At 33.5% G+C, this 23,071-nt stretch overlaps 1 protein-coding gene and 1 long non-coding RNA gene across 2 annotated transcripts; both read left to right on the top strand.

The window, feature by feature from the left end:
• Positions 1-3,503: 3,503 nt before the first annotated feature.
• Positions 3,504-4,454, top strand: LOC109807027 (uncharacterized; the record flags this gene model as incomplete). Its single annotated transcript, XM_020369555.3, has 3 exons — positions 3,504-3,950; positions 4,021-4,092; positions 4,179-4,454. Coding segments are annotated over 3 exons (525 nt in total), but the record flags the coding sequence as incomplete, so codon positions are not given.
• Positions 4,455-7,177: 2,723 nt separating this feature from the next.
• On the top strand, positions 7,178-12,506 carry LOC145958367 (uncharacterized). The gene is made up of 2 exons (XR_014434105.1): positions 7,178-7,657; positions 8,354-12,506. It is a non-coding gene; the product is annotated as an uncharacterized LOC145958367 (long non-coding RNA).
• Positions 12,507-23,071: the final 10,565 nt, after the last annotated feature.

Raw genomic sequence — 23,071 nt, 5'->3', positions numbered from 1 at the left:
TATAGCCGAAGGCCGAGATTAGTCAACTGGCACATATCGGCTCGGTTGAAGGCCGATGCAAACAACATGATGCATCCCCGCATACTACGTATCGGCTCGGCCCAATGTCGATCCGATAGGATTACCAAGTAAACGTTTACTGGCCCGGCCAACAGCCGAAGACATGCAACCCCCGAGCATTAGCATGTCGGCTCGGCAATGTGCCGATAGGTTAAACGGGTTATAGTACAAATCAGTTAACAAGGACAAGTGCATAATTAAGACATGATTAGCTGATTAGCATCGTATTACCTAATTTGGTAAAGATTAGAATAGGCCCACCACGTTCAGGCCCATGTCAGGTATTATAAATAGGTCACACGTAACGAGGTACGTCACTGTTAATTAATTGTCCTAGAATATCGTGCTTGTCCTAACTTGAGCGTCGGAGTGCCTTTTGCAGGTACCTCCCCCCTTTGAAGAGTCTGTTTGAAGCATCCGTTCGGCCCTTCACCACCAAGAAGACTACGAGAGTACCCTCAGGCAGATACAATTGGTATTATTTTTCAATTAGAATTAAAATTTTATCTTAATATATATATATATATATATATATATATATATATATGTAAATATATTGTAAAATGTTATATTAAATTTAAATATATATATATATATTACTGAAATAAAATTTTAATTTTGATTAAAGAATAATACATAATGAAGTATACTTAAATTTTGTCCTCACAAGTACCCGTTCTAAGAAAATTAAATCTTTGAACACTAAGAATAAGAAAATTAACAATTTGAATACCCTAAATCAAACTCAACTAGCAGACATGCCTTTGCATTAATCACATACCAACCCATAACTGTACAAAAGCCCAACGCATAGGACATCCAAACGCACAAATAAGACCAATCAACAATAATGTGAATTCCAAAAATATATAAACAGGATAATTATCTTTGACACAACATATTATGGTTTTTTAAATTATATGAAACAAGTTAGCGTGTTAGGGAAACCATCATTTTTTAAATACCAAAGCTTATAAAAATTGTTTAATTAAACAGATTTTGTTTTGAGAAACTGAAAGAAAAAAAAAATCGTGTTTGTAATATATATTAGACGGTTTATATATTGAATATTGTGTTGAAGGTTGATAAAATTTTCGGTCAGTTTATTGGGATACTTATGTACTTTCGATTCTTCAATATTTTTTTTTATATAAAATATCTTTTCAAATTTTTATTATTTACATCATCATACAAATGAAATACTCTTGTAACTTCTTCATTTTCTATTAAATCATTACATCTTTTAATTACTATTAGAAAATGATGAGTTATTTGATAACTAATTTCTTCTTTCACATTTCACATTGCAACAAAAACTATCCTTACAGTCTTTTAATAACTATCTATTTCATTATATTTAGGAGAATGATTTCCTTTGCATTTAGTATAGTATTGATTTTCGTCTTATCTTACATGGTGAATTTTGGGCAATCTATATTGGAATCAATATTGTTTGAAATAGAGATTTTAGAAATTTTATTGTTGAGACATATTCTTTGATTGTTATTACGCTTCTTAGGAATAGTTGTAATTTTTATCATCTTTGTGCTCAAATGGTTCAGAGTATTAAGTCGTTTGTGATTGTTGGTGGTCGTTTAAAATGATTTCATATTCTGCGCAAAGATAACTTAACTTGTTTTAGAATGTCTTTCATTAACAACTTGCAATTTTTTTATGTTGTTTTACCTCAACTTCTTTCCCTCGTGATTTTAATTGGTTTTTTTTTTTGTGGGTTTTTTAGCCCCTTCAATTCACTAAAAAAAAAATATTTCATTAATTTTTATTTTATTTTTATGTTAAAAAGTTAAGAGACAAATAGTTTTTTTTGTTACTTAAAATTTTCAAATTTATTTTTGTTTAAATATATTTTTAGTTCTTAGAAAATGATTTATTTATTTTTACTTTGGTTTCACTAAAAAAATTTCTGTTTTTTATCCCTCTAAATTAAATTTTTTTGTTTGTAATCTCTCCTATAATGTAATCATTCCTCATCACACTCACAACTATATTTGGAGTTAATCACCTATATACTGTCAGTGTAAAGTTTTTTTACACTGGCAACCAATTATATCTTTTAATTGTGATATGTTACTGTTAAAAGTAAATGTGTTTATAGTGACATGACATAATTAAAAAATATAATTGGTTGCTAGTGTAAAAAAATTTTACACTAGCAGTATATAGGTAATTAACTCCTATATTTGATAGTATTAGTATATAACATCTCTAAATATTTTATAAATCTTTAAAACAAATGTTATTTATTTACTTAAAAATAATATTAAGATTTAAGAACTAAAAATAATGACTTTAAATTTTAGAGAGATGAAAATTAAAGAAAAATATTTTATAAAGATTAAAATCAAAATATACTAATTTTTTTAAAGGCTAAAATAAATTTTTTTAAATTTGAGAGATAAAAAACAAGGATTTCTTTTTACAGAAACTAAAATCAAAAACACATTTAAAAAAAAAAAGCATATTTATGTCTTTTATTTTTCATCTAATGATGAACTTGAGATATTAAGTATTTTGAAAAGGCTCAAAATAGGTGTTAAAAGAAGGTTCAAAAGTAAACGATTCGGCTAAGTGAGAGATAAGAATATTTATAATTTTTTTAATTCTAAAAAAAGTATGATGTTTTTGACTTTGACCGATAATTTTGAAGATGAGAGTTTATTTTTACTTTTTTCGATACAACAACATATGAGAAAGTTTAGTTTACAATGATTTAACAAGTTGAACTCAGAAAAAGAAAAATAAGGATTAAAAATTATAAGTAGATAAAACAATACGTGAATTTGAGAAAAAGAATTAAAAAAAGTAATTTTGGATAAAAGAAGTATCAAGAACAACATATTTGTTTTCTTCTAATAAAATGTAGATGATTGTTTAAAAATAACGAAAAACTTTTATGTGAAAGAAAGCATGTTAAAAAGAAGTAGGTTAATTATGTGTGGATAAAAAGGAATTTATAAAAGAGGAAATTGTTTGATTAGTAAAGGATAGTCGATCCCATGCCATGAAACAACATAGTGGGGGGGAGGAGCGTCGTTGGTTTGAAGGAAAAGGAAGAGAAGGAGAATAAGGAGAAAGGCGAAGGGTAAAAATGCGAAGAAGAAAAGGCATTAGAATTTAAGCAGCGAATGCAAGAAAAGAAGCAACTCTAGTTTAGTTTCCCATACCAGAGCAGACCAGAGCAGACCAGACCAACGCACCCTCTTCTCTTCTCTTCTCTTCTCTTCTCATTCCCTACGACGCCGTTTAGCAACTAAGCTCGAGGGAATGGCCACCGCACCGGCGCCTCCTCCGGTCAAGTCCCAGCCTCTCCACAACTTCTCCCTCCCCTTCTTGAAATGGGGCGGCACCGCCAAGAACCACACCAGCGCCGCCCACCACCACCGCTGCCGCCGCCCCCCCGATCACGCCTCCGAGCCTGACTCCGACCCCGACTCCCTCTCCCGCCCCCACCGCCTCGGATCCAGGACCGCCCGCAACCGCTTCGCCCTCCCCCTCAAGCCTCACCACCACCACCACCACGACGCCGCCGCCTCCGCCGCCGACGACGACGCCGCGCACAAGCCGTGGAACCTCCGCCCCCGCAAGGCCGCCCCCCCCCAAGCCCCCCCCGGAGATCGGCAGCGGCCCCTCCCGAAGCCACGCCGGAGACTTCCAGGAGGGCCCCCCCCCACCCCGGCGAGAACCCGGCGCCGAAGTCTCTCCGCCTCCGAGGGTTCTCCGACACGCAGTGCGCCGAGAAGAAGGAGAAGAGGAAATTCTGGATCGCTCTCTCGAGGGAAGAGATCGAAGAGGATATCTTCGTTATGACCGGGTCCAGGCCCGCTCGCAGGCCCAGAAAGCGGCCCAAGAATGTCCAGAAACAAATCGATGTACGCTCCCTTAATTCTTTACTTGCTTCCTTTCTCTTTTTCTAAACCTTTTTATTTTTATTTTTGGCAGAGTGTTTTCCCTGGGTTATGGTTAGTTGGTATTACCGCCGACGCTTACAGAGTCGCTGATACACCCGCCAAGGTTCTTTCTTTCTTTCTTTCTTTCTACTGTTTCCGCGATTTACCTTTTTGCCACCGAACTCAACCGTTGCCGCTTCATTCTTGCAGCGGTGAAGCCAACTTAGGAAGCTTCTGGTTCTCGACATTATGGAGGTACACACGTGTGGAATTTTGTAAAGAGCGAAAAGAGAAAAACAGCAACAAATATTGGATTCGAACGACGTCGTCGTTGTTGATGGTGATTTTCGGCACTAGGTTTTAGATGCAAGGGGAAGCTTTAGTTCATTTTTACTACTTCATCGCTGTAACCAAAGGAATATATATGAATGAATATCGTGAATGAGTATATATAGATTAATTAATAGAGTTTTAATCTTCACTTCACAGCTTTTGTTTGCTGATTCTTATGCTTTTCGATTTTCACAGGCTTAGCTTGTAGTTTATTAGCTAAACCACCAATTTCATTTATTGGAGGCTCTGCATCTGAATCTGCAATGCTTCCTTCCTTGTTCCCAAGCGTCGGAAGAATCCTCGTGAGGTTGAAAGTTACTGCAATCATTGCATGCTTTTCTGCCTTTCTCTATGTATTGTTATTTCACTTATTTGATTTGATTCACTTTCTCCTTTTGGATTTTGCATCGATCATCTTAATCGTAACCATCATTGAAGACACGCAAAATCTTAGATATTAATGAGAAGAAGCTTCAAAAGCAGTTTAAAATTAGTTTATTCTGGTTATATTTATTATATATAATATTATAATATAATAACATACCCGGGCAAATGATTTTTGTCTATAAAAAATTAAGCATTAGTTGGGTTGGGAATAAGCAAGCATTAGTGCATTGGTTTGTTTTCTAAGTTGTGTCTTCTTTTGGGTTGTTTGTTTGAATGGACACTGTAACCAACTTCTGCTCCCTCGGTGGATTATGGAAGAGGAAGACAACAGGTGTGGTGTGCTTTCTTCCTTGAAATTCAACACCATCGTGGATTCAGAGTTGGATATAAGATAATGCTGTTTTCTCCAATGTGCTCTGTATGCATTGTTTGTTTTCCAAGGGAGAAAAAGTCTCTCCAACTCTCAAACCACCACATAGTGTGTGTCTTCAGATATCTCAACAAGAATTTCAATGTCTTATTTCCTTGAAATCTTTTGTCAAACTGCATGTTTCATGTACTCCTTGATTGATATGACGAGTAATGACTGATGCCATATTATTATACTTTATTAATATATATATATATATATATATTATTTATCATTTTATTATATTTATATAGCAACGATAGGCATGACTGCTATTTAGCTTTTTGTCTGTCACTGAATATTGCTCAATAGAATTTCAGATTTTAATGTATAAGGGCAAGCAGTCTATCTTTATTTGCATTGCACATATAATAGTTTGTGTCATTGCAATATACATTTCTGTTTTATGCATTTTGTGGGAGACCTAATATTCAGATTTGTTCATTAAGAATCTATTTTGCATATTTATTCACTGTCTCATGCACTTGGGCAAATTTCTTTTTTAGTAAAATTGCTGGGGATACATCATGGGTTTCCCTTTCTGAAAATTGAGCTAGTAAAAAAAGCTGTTTGTTGAGTGGACTTGATCATACGAATGATTGATTAGCCTTTGTACGTGTTGCTCGTAGAGGCTTTGGTTTTACTCACGTAATATAAATTTTGGCCATTAAAGTGCTTGATTCTGAATATTTGTTTTAGTCTGACTTTGTCGATCCACACGTTGCTGAACAATAAGATTTTGGTCAATGATCCAAAGCTGTGTTGTCGAATCAGTTTTTTATACCGCTTATTACCAATGACCAAAATAGTTTCTGTCGCAGTCAAAGCTATAAAAAAAAATCTCCCAAGGTATCGTCATAGGTTTGTGACGTTTGTCCAATTTCATTAACTGCTTGCTTAAGCGTGTATTTATGTTTTATAGGAGAGTGTAGGCCCCTTTACGTATCTGGGTAATTTTTTTTCTTCAAATTCTCAAAATAGACCATTTTTTTGAAAAAAATTCTCCAAATGGGTAAGTTGTGTACATGTGAAATACGACTTATAAAAGAAGATAATATGCAAGTAGCAATTAATGTAAATAACAATTAAAAAATAACTTGTAAAAGGATAAGAAAAAAGTAAAAGAAATCTTATATACATAGACGAAGACAATATTTTAATGTAAAAATATTATTTTAACGTAAAAAAATAAAAAATAAAAAATAAAAAATAAAAAATAAAAAATGAAGGAAAAATTTTCACGAATGATCATCACTTGCCATTTTTTATTTCAAATCCTGTCTTTTCTTAAAAATATATAAATAAGTTAAAGTCTTACTTGTGAAAGATGACCTAAATGAAAATCTTGTTTTACTGACATGATTTACTTATTTTGAGAAATCTATCTATAAATAATATAAAAGAAACAGCTTTTACGAGATATTCTTTCCTCCAAAATTCTTTTCTATATATAAATGTTATTAAAAATTAAATTGATACTAAAAATTATTAAAACCAAACAAATATTTAAAAAATAATATAAAGGGAACAACTTCTGTGATATTTTTTTCTTCTAAACTTTCTTATATATAAATGTTATTATAAAATAAATTGATACTAAAAATTATTAAAACCAAAGAAATATTAAAAATATAAAGTATTAGCAAATGAAACAAACAAATTAATAAAATATATTAATAACTACATGATTTAAAATTCAAATAAAAATAATTTATGAAAATTAATAATAAAACTATATTAAGAAATTACTTACAACAAAAATTAATTGAATATCTATATTATCAATTAAATTCAAATAAATAAATAAATATATATATAAATCTTAAATCCTAACACACACACACAAAAAAAATAATATATATATATATATATATATATATATATATATATATATGAAATATTAAATCATAGAATGTAAACAAAATCACAAACACAAAATTATTTTATATATATATATATATATATATATATATATATATATATATATATATATATATATAGTAATTTTGTGTTTGTGATTTTGTTTACATTCTATGATTTAATATTTCATATATGTTTCATCTACTATTTATTTAGTTTAATAATCGATATTTAATCTAACAATGATTTTAGTGTAATATTGTGAATCTTATTATTGTTTATTTAATTTTATTAAATAAATAATTGTATGTTTGGTAGTTTAATTGTTGTAGAATTCTAAGGATTAAGGAATTCTTATGAATTTAGTTGTTTAAGAGTTGTTTTGAATTGAAGTTAAAGTTGACTAAGTTTAGGAGAATGTACATAAGGTTTTCTTAAGACTTGAACTTCATAAGTTCATTTTCTTAAGAAAGTTAAAGAGAAGTTAGGGAGACAGGCTATGGAGTCAGAGGAAAATTGTTTTCCCTTCGGACGTCACATGATCGCTTTCATTCTTCTCTAAAGCTCATTTGTAGGAGTTGAGTGGAGATTCAAGGCCTGGAGTGTTGAGAATATGGTGTTGGTAGTGTTATACAATGAAGCTCAAAGGACCTCGTTCTCATCATTCTTCTTCCTTTCCCTTGATTATAAGAGATACGAGGTAAATGAAGCTTGTAGATTACTTTTATTTTGTTGCATGTGTTGATTCCTTTCATTAATTTGCCCATTAGTGGCTTTGATGGTTTAATTTTGAAGAAGTGAGGATTGGAGTTCTTGGTTTTTTAGTTGTTTTTGATAAAATGGAAAGAAAATAATGATTTTACTTCCTTGAGTGATTGCATGTTCTCCTTTATGATGATTTTTAGTTGTTTTATATTGTATAAGTGTTGAAATTTGAGTTGCATGTTGGAAGTATGGATCTTTTGAATTGATTGAGTGTTTTCTCAAGTTGGTGAGCTATTCTTGACCTTGCATGTTGTTTTCTGGGCTCACTTGCTTGAAACACCCACGAGGTTGCTTAAGTGAGTCAGTGAGACTATTTCAAGGGTAGTCTCTACTTGACTTGCTTAGAGCACTTAGTGTGGACGCTTAGAGCGAATTTCAGTAGTTCAGAATGAGTTGATGTGACCATCTTTGAGGTGTTCTCTGACCTGGCTCGCTTAAAGCAAATTTTGATCTCACATTTAAAGCACTTATTTATCATTTGAACTTATAATTTTTTCAACTTATCTTATTGAGTTGGTTGTTTACATGAAATATGATGAAGGTTGAATGTAGTTCATTATATATTGTGGAGAAAAGACATATTAGAAAGGGGGTTGAATAGTGTGTATAAAAAACTCACACATTTGTGCAGTGAAAATAAAATGACTTATCAGACGAAGCATCGAAGAAGAGTTGAATGAAGCACCAGAGATTTTTATATTGGTTTGTCTTAACTACCGAGACTACGTTCATTTCTCAATCCAACCAAATTGAGTTCCACTAACTTTCACAAAGTTACAAGTATTCTTTTACCAAGTCACTTTTAGCTCAATCATAAATAGTCTTTGACTTGCCTATTCAAGCAACTACCTAAGTATTCTTTGAAAAAAAGCCTCTTTAGGCTTAGCACCAAGTATTCTTTCAACTAAGCCTTTTCAAGCTCAATACTGAGTATTCTTCCACATAAGCCTCTCGAGGCTTAGCAACAAGTATTCTTTCAACCAACCCTCTCCAGGCCCAACCCATATAACAAGGTAATGAATGATTACAAAATTGTTTTGTCTCTTCTAGACATGATGTAATCAACAATGAAAGCACAAGTAATCTATGAAGAAATATATGCAAGATTTACAATAGAATGCTTCTATGTAATTTTTCAGTTTTATGTGTTTTTGTATGTTTCTTTATACAAATTTGTCGATGTAAATTGCTTTTATCGCTTATATTCTATATGTCTCACACTCTTCTTATTGTTTGAAGGCTTGATCCTTTTATAGTAACTTTAAAGAAAATGATCGTTACGATAACTTTGAGTTGAACTTAAAATTTGCTTCAAGAGTTGTTTCGTCTGTCTTCTTTGTTGATCCTAGAGATTGCTGTTGATGCATTTAATGCTCGCATTAAATGTCTTTCAACAAAATGTGTATCTTTTATCTAATCTAATAGACTACTTATCATCATTTCCTTCTAAAATGAGCATGGAAAAAGCTATGTCAGCATAAAGTAGTTGAAGTCAACGCAGAGCAGTCTTTTATAGAGTCTTTTCTGTGATATTCAGGATTTAACTTTTTTTTCTAATGGATATTTTGTCTTTTCCTTCTTTAATAGACTTTGAGAATTCTAAAGCTTCTTTCTTGTTCAATTTGTTAAGGAATAACACATTTAATGGAATTTAATGTTAGTCTCATTTGGAAATATGCGTCAAATGCATAGAGACATATTGTATATTTCGTATGATTTTCTTCATCTTATAGATGATATATATTTTTCAGATTTCGTCTAATATAGTATCTTTGTAAATACTTGACTTTGCTTAAAAAGAAAATCTTTTGTTTGTTATCATTAAAACTTGAGAGATCCAAGATCGTCTTTTGAATTAACATATATTGATATATGATAATGTATGATGATTTAAGTTGTTTAAGTTGAAGGTTGTATGTTGATTTTAAGTTGAAAGTTGTTTACTGTTGAAGTTGTATGAAGTAAGTTGCTTGATGATAAGTTGTATAAACATGTGATACATGTTTAAGTTGATATACATAAAAATTAGGGGAGAGTAAAGTTATTTTAGAAATTAAAATATCTCATTGTGTGGATATGAGTTGTAGTGCTCTAAGAGCCCAAAGATAAAAACCCCTTCGTGAGTAAGTTGCATCCTGAATGAAAAGTTATTTTTAAGTTGTCTCCTCCATATGTTGTGTGAAACTGTACAAGGGTCAGGTCAAACCATATGTGTTATAAGTGGCCAAAATAGAGTAAGGTATGAAGTCAATGGATAAAATTTTAACTGATACTAGAAATGTGTGTAGTATTTGGAAGGTTGTTGAGGGACTTCTCAATCTATCTTGGTGTTGAGTAGACTAGAGTATCCATGGTCTCGAGTAATAACCTGCTCCTAGTCAATAGAGTAGGCTATACCATCTTCCTGACATCCCGTCATAATGGTGATGATTAAAGGAGTAACCCTAATCGTCTATTGGTCCACCAGGCCCACCATTGCATTAAGCTTCATTTTGGCAGATGCCTAGAAATAGGTACATAAAGCATGGAAATAGTCGCACTTTAACCCTGTAAACTTTGTTCATCCAGCCTTATCCATGTAGTGCTTAATTGGATAACCATCATCTTGTAGTTTTAGCATTGTTATTTTCTTCTTAAGTAGAAAGTTAAACTTGAGGCATTCCTTCATGGGAACCTTGGTGCTCTTGCGAGTAGCTAGAGTTTTAGGTGCCATTTGAGAGTTGAAGATTTGTGTAACACCCCTTTTTTAAAATACTATTATTAGTATATAGTATTTTGTCAATATTATTTTATACATTTTAAATAATTATTTTGTACGTATTAAATAAATATTTTTATTAACATTTTAAATAATTATTTATATGTTTTAAGGGATAATTTGGGATTTGATAAATTATATATTTTATTTTAAAATCTAAAAGATTGAGTTTATAGGATATTTTAATATTAAAATTATATTATTATATTTTGAGTGATAAATATATTATTATTATTATTGTTGTTGTTATTATTATAGAGGAAAAATGTTTTATATTGTATATGTATTTATTTTAATAATTATTTTTTGGAGAAAAGGGAGAAACAAGTCGAAATTGAGTTGGGTTGGGTTGACCTGACCCAAGGGAATGAAAAGGAAGCGGTTGACAGAGTAACCCTCATCAATTTTTCATTTTGGCATTTCTAAAGGAGTAACAGGAGATATGAGAATAGAGAACTCTGAGGGGAAATAATCAAAAACGGTCTCAGATCACACCAAGACTAATTAGATTTGCATAATCAAGTACAGGAGAAAATGGATCTTTATATGCAGAGTCACATGAGGGAATAGGTAGAGGGAGAGTTCCCTAGGATTTTTGGTAATTTTATACGTGTTTCTGTTTGGATGTTTGATAATTTCAATGAGTTCTATGTGGGTTTTTGTTTGCATTTTTGATATTGATTGTTGGAAATGGATGCATAGGATGTGAGACGAAATTGTTTAAAATGTGCCAGTAGGTTAGGGTTCTGGAGAATTGGGATTTGAACAATTGATGCATGTTTTTGGGCAATTGATGGATGCTAGTGTATTTTCGAGTGAATTTGATAACTTTTGACCAATTGGAGTGTAAAGAGGATGATTGTATGATGACAGTGGATTTTGGGTGCGTTTTGTTTGTGTTTCTGGGTTGAAGGAATTCACGACTGTGCCGGGCCTAGTTCCTAATGTCGGGCGTACATTTAAAGGATTAATATGATTTTCCAGAATTTCTACACTGGGTGAAATTATAATTTTACCGGGCGCAATTCCTTGAGAAGGTCTCTGTCAAACTTGATGTTGGGCGCGATCTTCTAGCGTCGGGCATGAGTAAGAGCAGGGACTCTCAGGTTGAGCCACGTTGGGCAAAATTGTAATTTCATTGGGCACGAGCTTGAATTAATATTGTGCATTTTTAAAATGATTGTGGATTTATTTTATGGGTTAATGTGTGTATTTTGGTGGATGTCGGATGTGGCATAAATAGTTGTGTAATGCAAGATGTGTGTATGACCTATTGCTTTATGGAAATGTTGGTTGCATTTGTGATATTAAATTGAATTGTGAATTGTGGTATGATGATTGGGCACAATCGTATGCGTGACACGGTGCCAGACGTGAGATGCGTCAGTACAGGCATGTGCGTGATTCGATGTTATTTATGTGAGATTGTGGGCATGGCCGTATGCGTGATAAGGTACTAGATGTGTGATGCGTCAGTATGGTTGTATGCATGATACGATGCCAGTAGTGGAATGCATCGGTGTAGTTGTGTGTGACACGATGAACGTATGATGCGTCAACAGAGGCATGTGCGTGATACGGTGCTGTATATGTGACACGGTCTATATCTGCGAATTGTTTATATGTACATATGTGAATTGTGATGGGGCAATGGAATGTAATTGACTTGAGGTTTGATGATATTGATCATGCTTGAGTGATGGATATTGTGTTTGCATATTATATCAAATTGAGATTGTTTCATGGGGATTTCCTAGTGTGCTTTTCATATAGATGTCTTTTTTTTTCTCACCATACGTTTTATGGTCATTTTTAGGGTGAGGAAGATACGGACATGAGTGACATTCAAGATGTTTGAGTCATGGGATTGCTCTAATATTAATAGTGACATCGGGATAAGAGATTTTAGATTATTCATTTTATTGTATTTGAATTTTATATTTATTTGTTAGTTAAATTTATGAACTTATATTTTATAAATATTTGTATAAAGTTATTTGGATATTGAAAGTATTTTAGTTGTGAATCATTTTACCTGAGTTGGGAAAACTATTACTTTATATTTTTATATTACATGTATTGGGGTGAAATGGGTGTCACAATTTGTGTTTGAAAGAGGGAGCAGGGTTTCTGTTTTAGAGAAATAAGAAAACGGAAGCAAGAGAGAAAGAAACAATTAAGCATTTAAGGGATAGTTTTTTTTGTCCTTAAAAGGTGGTTGGTAAAATAAAGTAAAGTAATGTGAATAATATACGTTAAAATAAAGTAATGTGATAAACTATTAAATAATTTTAAAATCATGAAAAATATTGTATTATCCGTACTGCGAAGCCGAGCTCCCAGCTCGGTATCACAGCGCAAGACGACCTCGGACACGCGCTATGTGACGTCAGCTCGTCGCCCAAATAGGTCATAACTGATCTCGGGCCCAAGGCCCAGTAAAACCCTAATTCATACTAAGGTACGTGCATTATTTATACGAGACTAATACTCCCACAAACACTAACTTTAGCATCGGAGTCTCTTTTGTAGGTACCACCCCCATCTTGGAGCATCAAGCGTACCTGCGAAGGAGGCTCACCGATCTTACCTGGCGGATCAGCTCTACAGCAGATTTCCGGTAAGAACATTTGGCGCCCACCGTGGGGCCGATCAAGACGGCTCTTATCGGCCACCCGTATGGTTTTCACCAGAAGCCATAGCAGACGAGCAACAGACGACGCTGATCACGCGACAAGCATGGGTGACGCAGCATCATTGAGAAGACTGATAGAACAGGTCGAGCAGATGCGGCAACAACACGACGTCGATCTGCGAAACATGCGTGCCAAGCACAAAACTGACCTAGCGGCACTCCGTACTGCTAACAAAGCTGACCTAGTGGCGTTGCGCGTCGAGAATGAACGTATTCGTGCCCAGCTTCCTCGGCGCCTTTCTGATCAACCCCCTCCATCGAATAACAACGTGAGGAAGAGGAGCACTCAGTCTCTCGACCCCCAACCGCGCCTAGGGCACCCACTCCCCGACCTGTCACACATCGATCTCACGCACCGGCGAACAGGTCGGCCCACGAGGTCAGCAATGCTCCTGCCCACGTCACGGGAAATCAAGCGACCTTCCGTCGTCATCCTTTTGTGGATGGCATCATGGAAACGCCTTTCCCTTTCGGATGGAAGCCTCTCCACATCGACCGTTACGACGGCACGACAGACCCAGACGAGCACGTCGATCTGTACATTACACAGGTAAACCTATACACTAATAAAGATGTTATTCTGTGTAGGGTTTTCCCGACCTCGCTCAAGGGGACAGCGCTCAACTGGTACACTCAACTGCCGATGGAGTCAATAGACAACTTCGACACTCTGGTAAGGCGATTCACGGCGCAGTATGCCACGAGTCGACCTCACCATGTCACATCATATGCCTTGGCTAGTCTCAGACAGGGCGACGACGAATCACTAAGGGGGTTCATGGAACGCTTTGCCAATATCTCGGTCAAGATTCGAAAATTGAACCCCGAGGTCGCCCTACACGCCATGCTCATGTCGCTCAAGCCTGGACCTTTCGTGGATAGCCTGTGTCTACGATCTCCTCTTGATATGGACGAACTCCATGCCTGAGCTGCAGGGTACATTCAGATGGAAGAGCACTCTGCTTTTCGTGACCAGGTTCGCAACAAACCATAAGGAAAGCAAGACCAAGGTCAAGCCACAAACATTTAAAGTTGGCGACCTTGTTTGGTGGGGTGAGAGATGCAAGAACAGACCCCTCCAAAGGAAAATTTGGAACCTGGAATTCCACCTACCTCAAATTTTATTTCTCTTAACTTGTAAATTCAGGTGATGTACTCTTTTTCCTCCTCAGCCCTTTTTCCCACTAAAGAAAAGGGTTTTTGGCCAAGGAAGGTTTTAACGAGGCACACCTCAGAAATAAATCAATAAAGCAACTCCATTCCCATACATTTTTGGTATTGGCACATTAACCATGACGACTTGCCAAGGTCGAGTTCGAACCTTGATATGCCAAGGTCGAGTCCGAACCTTGAGATCACATTTTCTTAACCAAGGTCGAGTTCGAACCTTGATATGCCAAGGTCGAGTCTGAACCTTGAGATCATATTTTCTTAACCAAGGTCGAGTTCGAACCATGATATGCCAAGGTCGAGTCCGAACCTTGAGACTACATTTTCTTAACCGAGGTCGAGTCCGAACCTTGAGATCACATTTTCTTAACCAAGGTCGAGTTCGAACCTTGATATGCCAAGGTCGAGTCTGAACCTTGAGACTACATTTTCTTAACCAAGGTCGAGTTCGAACCTTGATATGCCAAGGTCGAGTCCGAACCTTGAGATCACATTTTCTTAACCAAGGTCGAGTTCGAACCTTGATATGCCAAGGTCGAGTCCGAACCTTGAGACTACATTTTCTTAACCAAGGTCGAGTTCGAACCTTGATATGCCAAGGTCGAGTCCGAACCTTGAGATCACATTTTCTTAACCAAGGTCGAGTTTGAACCTTGATATGCCAAGGTCGAGTCCGAACCTTGAGATCACATTTTCTTAACCAAGGTCGAGTTCGAACCTTGATATGCCAAGGTCGAGTCCTAACCTTGAGAACACATTTTCTTAACCAAGGTCGAGTTCGAACCTTGATATGCCAAAGGTCGAGTCTGGACCTTGAGATCATATTTTCTTAACTAAGGTCGAGTTCGAACCTTGATATGCCAAGGTCGAGTCCGAACCTTGAGACTACATTTTCTAAACCGAGGTCGAGTCCGAACCTTGAGATCACATTTTCTTAACCAAGGTCGAGTTCGAATCTTGATATACCGAGGTCGAGTCCGAACCTTGAGATCACATTTTCTTAACCGATGTCGAGGTCGAACCTTGAAGATCACAAGGTGATAGACTATGGCCAAGGCCAAGGAATCCAAGAGGTGATATACTAAAAGAACCAAGAGGAATGGGATGATCTTAAAGACCTTTTTCATATATTTTGTACATAGTTCCTTTGTATAGGTCTAATTTTGCCTTTGTATTTGTGAGGCACTTTACTTGCTTTTAATTAGTGTTTGTATAATTTTTTTAGGGTAGGTTACTTGGAGAGTTTAACTCCATTTAACCTCCTTTGTTGATAAATTCATTTTATATTTTTTTAGTAGGGAAAAAGGGGTGGCATTTAGCAATGCTTGAGGGTATGACTAGCAATTGGGCCAGAATTGGGCCTAGGCAAAATTTTGCATATTAGACTTATTTTGCTCCTAATTTTTCATAGATTTGATTTAGCTAGGTCTCATCATCATATGATGAACCTAACTAAACCAAATCAAAGATTTTCAAAATAATTCATGGAGCATTTTTGAGCCTAATCCGCCTAGCTCTTTCCTTAGTTTCTTGGCCGAAAATTGCTTGTTCCTTCTTCAAGTTTTGAAGCTTCTCCTCCAAGTTTCTAAACCTTGGTAGGGTGGGCTGACCTTACCATGGTTCTTAAGTGAACCATGGTCAAGGTTAGCTTCTCCTACAAGTTTTAGAAACCATGGATGGTTAGCTACACCTTACCATGGTTCCTAGTGAACCATGGTTAAGGTTAGCTTCTCCTAGAAGCTACCTCTCCCTATATAATTGTAAATCTGACCTAAACCTTCACTTTTGGACATTAATGAGACTTAGAATTCAGAAATTCTCTCTCATTTTCAAGAGTCAAATTCGTGAGAAAAACTTCTCCTAGTTTTCTCTCAAAGTTCCTTCTCCTAGAAGCTTGGTTCCTCAAGCTTCTCCACTTCTTCAAGAGGTAACCGAACCTCCTCAAAGGTGCTTCTCCTCCATTGAAGCTTCTTTCATGGAGATTCAAGCTTCATCCAAGGAATTAACCTCAAGAAGCATTCGGTCCTTGCATGGAATCAAGTGAAGGAACATCAATCTCCTCACCTAGTTCTATCACAAGGTCAAATTTGAACCTTCAAACAAAAAATTTGGGAGCTCCTCAAAAGCTCCTTTGCTCTTACATCACTCGGTGCTTGGGGGGCAAGTGTACTGGCCAGCCGAGTTGCCGACTTGTCCCTCACCAATCTGCTGACTCGGTCAAAGGTTTATCAGCCTAACCAAGCAGTAAACTCATTGTTGCCGAGCTCTTCAGCTCGACCATGACACATGGCATCATGATAGGCAGGCATACGTGAAAGGTCACTGTTCCCTGACGAGCTCAGTCTTAACTCCTTGACCTACGGTCTTCGGAGCTCGGGGGGGCTAGTGTACTATCCGTACTGCGAAGCCGAGCTCCCAGCTCGGTATCACAGCGCAAGACGACCTCGGACACGCGCTATGTGACGTCAGCTCGTCGCCCAAATAGGTCATAACTGATCTCGGGCCCAAGGCCCAGTAAAACCCTAATTCATACTAAGGTACGTGCATTATTTATACGAGACTAATACTCCCACAAACACTAACTTTAGCATCAGAGTCTCTTTTGCAGGTACCACCCCCATCTTGGAGCATCAAGCGTACCAGCGAAGGAGGCTCACCGATCTTACCTGGCGGATCAGCTCTACAGCAGATTTCCGGTAAGAACAAATATGATATACATGATCTTGAGTATAATTTCACATAATTCAACTGTTGAATTAATTAAATTTACATTATACAAATAATTATTGAAGGTATAGGATTGGATTCAATTTTTAGACTTATACATGATGTTAATAGATCCTTACTCATTATATATATATATATATATATATATATATATATATATATATATAAGCATAATTTAAATAATATTAAAATAATTATTATATATATTGAAAATAAGTTGAATCTAAAATACTCTTGCTACCTTTTAAAAATGATAAACTCAAATCCATATTACAATAAAAACTAATTTAAAATTAACATACATTTTAAAATTAACTTAGTGCATTAAAATTAGAAAGTTAGTAATGTTTATTAGGTTCATCAATTGTCTCGTGACAGAGGCCTAAGTAGGTCAAGTCAGAATTAAAATATGTAGTGCTTGGGCTACTACGGTTAAGTAGAAAAATTTGTGTCTTGATTATCAGCTATAATTTTTGACCTATTGGTAAGTGTTTGATCCAACAAGTAATATTCATTTTTAGTGTAAAGAAATTTTAGAATTTCAAAATTTAACCTTTAAAGTATTGCTAGATGTCAAAGCTAATTCTAAGTTTTTAACTGTACAAGCTTAACAATTATATCCACCAATTTTTTATATAAAAAAATAAATAACTAATTTAGAAGTTAAGATGGTCAGTTTTTATTAATAATCTCATAGAATTAATTTCATTTCAAAAATACTTTTTGAATTAGTTGGTTTAAATAATGGTGACATCATATGAAAATATACCTAATTCAAGAAATAACTTTTTTTATCAGTGAGTATAATTTGTATTGTTAACTAGATATAGCACTCATGCAATGCACATGTATATTATTCATTTATTATTAATTAATATATCTATTTTATTACTAATATATATATATATAATTAAAAAATTTATTTCTTATAAAATACTATAATATAAGTACTTTATGAGACACTCTTTACCTTGTATACCATATCACATATTATAATATAAAACTAAATTATTTCGTATAAATAAAAAAAAACTCAAACTCTATATAGATAGAAAGAATCACATTTTAACATAAATTAGACTTAGCAGAAATAACAATTACAATAGAAATAAAAAAATTAAACTACTCAAAGTAACTAGAAAAAATCAAATCTTAATTAGTCCTAACTAATTTTTCGATGTCACGTGTCATATTAGAACATAAACCAACATTGAGGATTAAGCCTCATCATCGGCATCCTCAACACCATGTTAATGATTACCTACAAAAATCACAAGAAGACAACACAAAAGAAAATGGAGTGAAAAATATTTCACTCTGGCTTACTAGGCATGAATGCAAAATGACTAGGCAAACACAAACAACACATACAACATGATATAGCATACACTACCACACATCATCATCATCATACTTATTTCATCCACAATAGAATAAACAACAACAAATATAATTTTAATGCATATACAATAGACATAGACTACAAGTTATCATACATGTGGCGCCAGTAAAAACTTTATACTTGTGCATAGTTGTCAACAATACACTAGAGTAGTCTAGGAATACATGTCAGGTCACACCTTCTAAGCACTCTCATTATAAGGACATATTATCAGGGTCTAGTCAGGATAGCTAAACTGCATAAGATACATCGAATGCTCACGAAGGCAGGACTGAGACTTCTAAATCGAGATATCCCCAAAGTTAGTTCCTAAGCTTTTACACAAGGGACCTTTCCTGACGATGTATTCCATATCACACCCTTTAAAAAAATCATCTTTATTCCCATGATTCATGCCAATCAAACTCAATGCATTACATTATCATGATTTCATAACTTTATAGCTCATACATTTCTCATATCACATTACTTATATTCATTCATATTCAGGTACTCATATATAGATATCCTTCCACATTCACATCAACATCATAATATAGTAACTACATGAAATTTAATAGAAGAACAATAGAAGGTTTGTAGGCAGGACGAAGCTTAGCGGCCTACGCCCCGTGCCCAACATAGGTCATCTAGAGAACCATGTTGGCCTCTTTCTGAATCGCATTTGACGTGATCGAGTCCACTCCTGACAAGAACACCACCAAGAGCTCTCTAAAGTATCCACGCCCAACGAGAGTCAGCTCACGCCCAACGAAAGCATCACAAGGAATCCCTTGGAGCTTTTGCGCCTAGTGAGGGTCATCCCACACTCGATGTGAGAGAACTCGAGAGCAAACTTTGATCTTTGCCTTGATGATGCTCGACGCGCCCCAAGTAGTGCTCGACGACTTGTCAAAAACAACACACACGTCAGAAAACACAAAAATTATGAAAGACACACCAATTCACCAAAATACACGATTCAATCAATAAAAGTTTTCTAAACCGCGTAATAACTTAAACATTCTAAACAACATAATTTATGCATAAAATTACATACTCTGACAATTACTTCATACAACCTCCAATGCATTCTTTTAAGGTTCCCATAGGAACCCACAAGAACATCTAAACATACAATTTACAATCCAATTTTAAAAATTACTAATACATACAATTCACATCGATTAGAACATATAAGGAGAATAAGAAGTAAAACAGATACAATTTGGAAAAATCTTTCATACATGAGCATATAACAAACATAATATTGAGGTCAATCCTACTACTCAACATACAAATTCATACCTAGAGTGAGGTTTCTCAGTCCTCACTTACTTGTATAAGCTTTAGACGACGAGTGTACCACTCCAAGGTGATTTCCTTCCTACTCATGTTCTCCGAATTCTAAAGTGCGTACATGAAAATAGAGGTAATTTGATCAAACAACTCATTTTTTTATATAAAATATCTAACTTTTTTTAACCCTTTAGTTAAAACATATTAAGCACAGTTATCCTGAAGATCCCTTCCTTTTTTAATAATATATTATACTATTTTTTAATAAAATCATATAATATGTTGTAAAATATATTACATAATTAAAACAAATATTTAAAGCTCCTATTAATAAAATAAAATATCAAAGTTATTAATAAAATATTTATATTATATTTTATAAAACATGGAGTGTTACACCTTATGAGTTTTCTTTATTAAATGATTAATTTAATTACTACAAATAAATATTTGCAAGTTAAAATAAATAATTTAAACATATATCAAAATTAATTTGTTGTATAATTTTTAATTAAGAAGGTAAGGTGTTTCAAATAATTTCTTTCTAGAATTAATCTTGTACTTATGTTATGATATTTTTCTTTAAAGATAAAAAATATTAAAAATAATAGTCGCAATGAAAATTGAATCTAAATCCTCGTAACACTCTACAAAAGTTAGATTTGGAATACAACCATTCTCTTAAATCCTTTTGAAACTTATACTTGACGATTTTTTTTTTTCACAAACGCATAGAATCTATCTCCCTATGTAGAGTAAGGTTGAAATAAGGCAAAAAAAATTAATGACTTACAATTTTAACTATTTGAGTCAAAACAAAATAAATATATATAATTTATAATATATATATATATATATATATATATATATATATAATATAATATAATATAAACATCCTTATACATTTCTATAAAGAAAGGTATTCATTTCCATAAACAACCTTATAATCTACAAATTTTATTACAAAAATACTTTTTGAATTGATTGATTTAAACAATAATATGACAATACACTTAATTTAAGAAATAATTTTTTATTAATATAATTTGTATTATTTACATTAATAAAAATATCCACTTGCATGATGATACATTTTTTTAATATAATTATTAAATCTTAAAGTAAATATTTATTTCTTATAATTAAGACTTAAAAAAGTATCATTATTTTTTGGCTAAAAACCTATTTTGGTCCCTTATAATCTTTTTTTGTTTCAATTTAGTCTCTCATTAATTTTTGATCTCAATTTGGTCCCAAACTAATTAATTGGTTTCAATTTAGTCCCTAATAAATTAATTGGTTTCAATGTGGGACTTTCCGTCCAAATTTCTTTAACGGAGTTAACTGTTAGCCACGTGGATGTCACGTAGATGCATAGGTGGATGCCACGTGGATGACAAATTTTTTGAAAACCATTAGAACCAGAACGGTCCGTTCTGAAACCAGAACGGTCCGTTCTGAAACCAGAACGGTCCGTTCTGAAACCAGAACGGGCCGTTCTGGTTGCACTTTTAGTGTGTTAATTTTGCATCCGGAACGGCCCGTTCTAGGTGCAACATTAACACACTAAAAGTGCAACCAGAACGGCCCGTTCGGTTTCAGGTGTTTTCAGCAAAATTGGCATCATGAGTCATCCACGTGAAATCCAACTATGTATCTACGTGGCATCCACGTGGCCAACAATTAACACCGTCAAACACTGAATTTGGTAATATTGTCAATGAAAATTGATAACTTCAATTGCTAAACAGTTAGGCTATACAGTGTAGAACCTAAAGTAAAGAAAGATGATACACATGACTAACATTTCACCACACAACTATATGCAAGGACAAATCTAAGTTAATCATAGTGGGGGCACTTGCCCTCACTAAAAAAATTTTCATTCTTTTTTTTTATTATATATAAAATATTAATAATTTTATAAAAAATATATATATATATATATATAATTATATTTTAATTATGTTTTTATATCTAATATAATAAATATATTAATATTTTTTAATATTTTATTTTATTGTTTAATTTTTTATGTGGTAAAATTATCTTCATTTTTTAATGAAGAAAAAATTTACTTATTTCAAGAATAAGTCTTGATAAATTTATTCTATTTAATAATTAATGTTCTATATTAAATTTTTAATAATTTAATTGTTAAATTAAAAAGCTTTTCATGTATAGATTCAATTTATAAAAAATTTTAAAAAATTAAAAATCATATGATACTTCGTTAAATTAATTCAAATTAACATATAAAATATTTTTGTTTTAAATGAATATAAAAATTTAGAGAACTCTAAAATAAAATAAATTAATAATTTTATTATGTTTATCTTATTAAATTTTATCATTTTATTCCTCTAATTTTAAATAAGTTACAAAAAATTATAAAGTGACACTTAAATATTTTTTCAGATAGAAAAAGAAAAAGAAAAAGTTATTACTCTATTTATAAGACAATTGTATTTAATAAAAATAAATAATTTTAAAATTTTTACCATAAAAAAATAATTTTCAAAATTATTATATTTTTTAATAAAATTAAAAATTAATATTCTATTATCAGTTTTGGAACGGACCGTTCTGATTCCAGAACGGCCCGTTCTGAACCCAGAACGTGCCGTTCTGATTCCAGAACAGACCGTTCTGCTCCACTCTTGGTGTGTTAATTTTGCATCTGGAACGGCCCGTTTCAGATGCAAAATTAACATACCAAAAAGGCATCCAGAACGGTCCGTTCTGGTTTCAGAACGGGCCGTTCTGGTTCCAGGTGTTTTCAACACAATTGGCATCCACGTGTCATCCACGTGACATCCACCTATGCATCCACGTAGCCAATAGTTAACACCGTTAAAGAAATTTGAACGGAAGTCCTACATTGAAACCAATTAATTTATTAGGGACTAAATTGAAACCAATTAATTAGTTTGGGACCAAATTGAGACAAAAAATTAATGAAGGACTAAATTGAAATAAAAAAGATTATAAAAGACCAAAATAGGTATTTAGCCTTATTTTTTATAACACAAGGGAGTACTATTTTATGAGTTAAGCTAGGTTGAAAGAAAAACAAACGACCCCATGAAGTTATTGACCCGCATGTAATGCAAACCATTTTGGGACAATTGTTAGTAGATTAGTTCATTAGTCCATTTAACTAATAGAATATATACATATTAAAAATTAAGAAAAAATCTAAGAAAAACATCAAAAAATAAAATTTAACTAAAAAAAATAAATATTGTTTTAAAAATTTCTAGTTATTTAACTCAATTTAAATATATTAAGTCCAAGATAACCTACATTTAAATTATAA

Source organism: Cajanus cajan, chromosome 5, assembly GCF_000230855.2.
Source record: "Cajanus cajan strain Asha chromosome 5, NIPB_CcT2T_4, whole genome shotgun sequence".
In the NCBI taxonomy this organism is placed as follows: domain Eukaryota; kingdom Viridiplantae; phylum Streptophyta; class Magnoliopsida; order Fabales; family Fabaceae; genus Cajanus; species Cajanus cajan.
The sequence above is the reverse complement of the archived record's forward strand: the minus strand, read 5'-3'. Positions and strand labels throughout refer to the sequence as shown.